Source organism: Coffea eugenioides, unplaced genomic scaffold (genome assembly GCF_003713205.1).
Source record: "Coffea eugenioides isolate CCC68of unplaced genomic scaffold, Ceug_1.0 ScVebR1_157;HRSCAF=639, whole genome shotgun sequence".
NCBI classification, from domain to species: domain Eukaryota; kingdom Viridiplantae; phylum Streptophyta; class Magnoliopsida; order Gentianales; family Rubiaceae; genus Coffea; species Coffea eugenioides.
The window spans coordinates 22,473-27,871 of record NW_020861992.1 but is presented as its reverse complement, the minus strand read 5'-3'; the positions used below and the strand labels follow the sequence as shown (position 1 = coordinate 27,871).

Sequence of the window (5,399 nt, the reverse complement as noted above, 5' to 3'; positions counted from 1 at the left end):
CATCATGACTAGTCAAGATAACAACATTCACTTAACCGGTAATTTCATTTGCAAGAGTAGTGAGAAATTCTATGCCTCTAGGAGCTTTTTATTATTATTTTATTACTTTTATCTCATGTTTGTAGTATAGATTTAATCTTTTGCATTTGTGATAATTTAAAAAATAAAGGAGTTCAAAAATTATTGATAATTGATAATCTTTCTGATGGGATCGACACCTAATACCCCTATACTCAATAAACGACTCGTATACTTGCGAAAAATCACGTGTGAGGTATTTAGAAATTTATAAATGTAAGACTTGACTATGAATGAGCAATTGTTATATGTATACCCCGCGCTCATCAATTATAATTGCCAAACATGCGATGACCACCAGTTTTTCCTTACCGTATGGATAGTTAAGGTACGCTAGTTAACCACTTCTCTAACCAAGAAACAACCCTCAGTACGCCTGTGGAATTTAATTTCTTGATTGCATTAGAAACTAGAAAGCCCTATTCTAATCAATAAATGTTATGAAATAATGATAAGATGTGGATGTCCGTTGATATTCTCTAGATGTGGCTGTCCGTTGATATTCTCAAGAAGGATTACAAGATGAAGATGTCCGTTTGCATTCTCAAGATGATAGTCACATGTATTCTCCCTAGATTCATTGGTATATTGGATGAACTCATTTATGGATGTACTTGATGTACTAAATTCATGTATTTGTATTTAATAAGGTTCATGTACCTTTGATCTTGGATCACCTATATATAGGGGTGTATCCTACTTCCTTTGTAACCTTGTAACATTGAAACCTGGAAGTACTTTGATCAGTAAAATATAATAATATTCTATCTCTCACTCTACTATTTCAATCCCTACTTTGGGAGTTTATTTTATTAGTTTCATAACACGTTATCAGCACGAGTCTCTACCTTGAGTTAAGGAGAAGCACGAGTCTCTACTTTGAGCGAAGGAAAAGCACGAGACGCTGTCAAGGTTCTGCCCGAATAACTTTTGACTACTTATCGAGGTAATATTCTTTCCTACGAATCTAGTGCATAGTCTTATGGCTAATCTCACAAAACAAGAGTTCGTACCTCTTGATATTTCTGGAAAAAATTATTTATCGTGGGTATTGGATGTTGAAATTCATCTTGAGGCAATGGGTCTTGGTAATACTATTGTTGATGAGAATGATGCCTCAAACCAAGACCGTGCTAAGGCCATGATTTTCCTTCGTCGTCATTTAGATGAAGGACTAAAAGTAGAATATCTTACTGTCAAAGATCCTCTTGTCCTTTGGCGAGATTTGAAAGAAAGATTCGACCACCTGAAGTTGGTCGTTCTTCCAAAGGCCCGATATGATTGGCTCCACTTACGACTACAAGATTTTAAATCTGTCAACGAATATAATTCAGCCATGTTCAGAATTACTTCTTAATTATCATTGTGTGGCGAAAAAGTCACTGATGAAAATATGTTAGAGAAAACATTCTCTACTTTTCATGTCTCTAATATGCTCCTGCAGCAGCAATATAGAGAGAGAGGATTTAAAAAATATTCTGAACTTATTGCATGTCTTCTGTTGGCTGAACAAAATAATGAATTACTGCTGAAAAATCATGAGTCCCGACCAACTGGTGCAAGTCCATTCCCTGAAGCGAATGGGACTCAATTTCAAAATTCTGGTCGAGGTCGTGGACGTGGCCGTAGAGGTGGCCGTGGAAGAAGCCGTGGACGTGGCCGTGGCCGTGGACGTGATCATAGTAGATTTGTGCCTCGTGAAAATTATAGCCGTGGCAAGCAACAAAATATTTCTCAAGAGAGAGAAAATGACTACGATCCGAAAGAAGGAGAAAAGAAAGTTTATGAAGAAAAATGCTACCGATGTGGTATGGAAGGTCACTGGTCCCGTACCTGTCGTACGGCTGAACATCTTGTTGACCTTTATCAAGCATCATTGAAAAAGAAGGACAAAGATGTCGAGACAAATTTTATCGACCAAAAGAATGATGATGATGATGATGATACTGACATGACACATCTGGATGTTGCCGATTTCTTTGAGCATCCTGAAGATGCAAAATGATCATATATTTAATATTTGTCTAGATGTTTGATATGTTGTTAGTCTTGCAGAATTGTCAATTACTTTGGTATGTTGTTTGATATGTTGTTAGTTTTAATTTACTTTGCAAATGTCTATTCTCGCATCTTTTATCAATGTTTAGTTTCATTTATTTTCTTCCTGAAGAAGAAATGGATGCCAAACATTTGGGACTATATAATGGTGATGATAATATTTGTCTCATTAATAGTGCTTCTACGCACACCATATTGAAAAATAAAAAATATTTTTCTTGTTTAACAATGGGAGAGAGAAATATTAATATCATCTGTGGTAGTGCAAAATTAATTGAGGGCTCCGGAAGAGCTACTCTATTTTTCCCTGAAGGAACCAAAATTGTCGTAAATAATGCACTACTCTCTCCCAACACTCGAAGAAATTTATTAAAGATATCCGTCGAGATGGATATCAAATTGAGACACTGAATGAGATAATAATAAAAATCAAGTCAGATGAAAGTTGATTATATCATATTAATCATTCGAGGGTGTAATGGTTATCGATATAGTTATCTTTATTCTCATTTGATATATAATCATCACATGCAGTAAACCAGAAGTTTACTGATCCCAATGAATATATGATTTGGCAAAAGTGAGAATATTTGAATGTCGACAAATATTTATACATACCCCCTTTATATTATACATGGCTCCAAAAGAAATTTATGTCGGATATGCATCACCTTTTACGATTAAATATCGTAAAATATTGATGAATGATCTATTGATGAGTGATCTATCCCGACATTAGGGGGAGGAAAAGATCAACCGAAAGGAAATCATCTGAACAATTGGATTTCCTCGATCCTCATACAAAACAATGTGAACTAGAAGTTCAAGAAATTCTTCATTTGAAGAAAATTATATTTATCGACTTCAGAAGAGTTATTAAATCAACTATTCCTGCAGGAAATACTCTTGTTAAAATTGATGTCCCTGAAGGACATGTACAAGTGCTACAAATAAAGGCCGGCCTACCTATATAAGGTATACATTGATTTCAAATATCTCCGGAGATTAAATAAATGTCATGACAAAATTTAACCTCCTGAAGAGGTCGCTCCTGAAGAGCCAGCTCCCGAAGAGCCAGCTCCTGAAGAGAATGAAATTATAGAAAAGTTAATTGGAGCCTAATGAAATGTAGCACTTGATATTATAGAAGTTGATAAGGATCATGAATCTAGATCAGTTGATGAATGTCGGCATAGAAATGATTGACCAAAATGAAGAGGCCAATACAATCTGAATAAGATTCACTGGCTAAAAGAAATGTTTTTGGGCCTGTAGTCCAAACGCCTGAAGGTGTCAAGCCAGTTGGATATAAATGGATTTTTGTGAGAAAAAGGAATGAAAAGAATGAAATAGTGAGATATAAAACAAGACTTGTAGCCCAAGGCTTTTCACAAAGGTCTGGATTTGATTATGATGAAACGTATTCACCTGTAATGGATACGATCACATTTAGATATTTTGTGAGTATTGCAGTGCATGAAAAACTTGATATGCGTCTGATGGACGTTGTCTGAAGCATGTAAATCAAATCCTAGAGATATGTATTCTATTAGAATACAAAAGTCTTTGTATGGGCTCAAGCAATCTGGACGTATGTGGCATAACCGTCTCAATGAATGCTTAACTAAAGAAGGTTATACCAATGACCCAATATGTCCATGTGTTTTTATCAAGAAAAATGGGTCAAATTTTGTGATTATTGCGATATATGTTGATGATCTCAATTTGATTGGAACTCCTAAAGAGATCCAAAAGGCTGTCGAATATTTGAGATCAAAGAGTTTGGAAAGACAAAATTCTGCCTTGGTTTACAAATTGAGCATTTAGAGAGTAAAATTTACCAACCTACTTATACCCAGAAGGTATTAAAGCGATTTCGTCTGGATAAAGCACATATATTAAGTACCCCAATGGTCATCAGATTATTGAATCCTAATAAGGATCCCCTTAGGCCACAAGAGGAACATGAAGAGATACTTGGTCCTGAAGTACCATATCTCAGTGCATTTGGTGCGCTTATTATCTTGCTAATTGTACAAGACCAGATATATCATTTGCTGTGAATTTATTAGCAAGATTTAATTCCTCGCCTACAAGACGACGTTGGAATGAAGAATGGTGAGATTGATGTGCTACAAATCCGATCGGATAATAATTTGGCAGATTTGTTTACCAAGGCTTTGCAGACTGCTACGTTTGGGAAACTGGTGAAGAATTTTGGTATGCGTCTGCCAAAAGATCTCATATAATGTTTGCATCAGGGGGAGAATTTATTACACAAGAATAGTGTACTCTTTTTCCTTCACTAGGGTTTTTATCCCACTGGGTTTTTCCCTAGTAAGGTTTTAACGAGGCATATTCTTTGTGTCATGGACATCCAAGGGGGAGTGTTATGAAATAATGATAAGATGTTGATGTCCGTTGATATTCTCTAGATGTGGCTGTCCCTTGATATTCTCAAGAAGGATTACAAGATGAAGATGTCCGTTTGCATTCTCAAGATGATAGTCACATGTATTCTCCCTAGATTCATTGGTACATTGGATGAACTCATTTATGGATGTACTTGATGTACTAAATTCATGTATTTGTATTTAATAAGGTTCATGTACCTTTGATCTTGGATCACCTATATATAGGGGTGTATCCTACTTCCTTTGTAACCTTGTAACATTGAAACCTGGAAGTACTTTGATCAGTAAATATAATAATATTCTATCTCTCACTCTACTATTTCAATCCCTACTTTGGGAGTTTATTTTATTAGTTTCACAACAATAAACACATTATTAGTGTTTATTTAAACTAGATCATATGTTTCCCTAATATGAAACAAATCACGCTAGTCACCACTAGTTTAAGACAATTAAATAATTATGAATTTAACTATCTTAACTGGCATTAATTAATTAGGTTCAATAAAATATCGGGCTCTGGTATTCAAACAATAAAAACAACCATGACAAATTAAACCAAAAAATATAGGAATACTAACAAATAAAAGAAACCCATGAAAACAATTAGAACTCATAAATGTAGTTGAACCAAATCCTTGGTTATTTCTCGACTAGAAAAGGGAAATTTAGTTGCACATTGTGTGGAAAATCTCCAACACTAAAGGTTTTACCATTGCTAGATGGTTTGCGGCTACGAACAACAATGAACCAAAGTTGTCGTTTCTCCCTTATTCTAAGCAAAGAGTCCCCACAAATTGTTTCTCTCTTAATTCCAAATCTTCCACCAAAGGCTGTTCAATGTTTTGC

General features: G+C 35.1%; 1 protein-coding gene across 1 annotated transcript; it reads left to right on the top strand.

The window, feature by feature from the left end:
- Window positions 1–1,156: 1,156 nt before the first annotated feature.
- LOC113755562 (U3 small nucleolar RNA-associated protein 25-like) lies at window positions 1,157–2,083 on the top strand. The gene is made up of 2 exons (XM_027299537.1): window positions 1,157–1,333; window positions 1,523–2,083. Exons 1-2 carry the CDS (start codon window positions 1,157–1,159, stop codon window positions 2,081–2,083), a joined length of 738 nt encoding a protein of 245 aa, XP_027155338.1.
- Window positions 2,084–5,399: the final 3,316 nt, after the last annotated feature.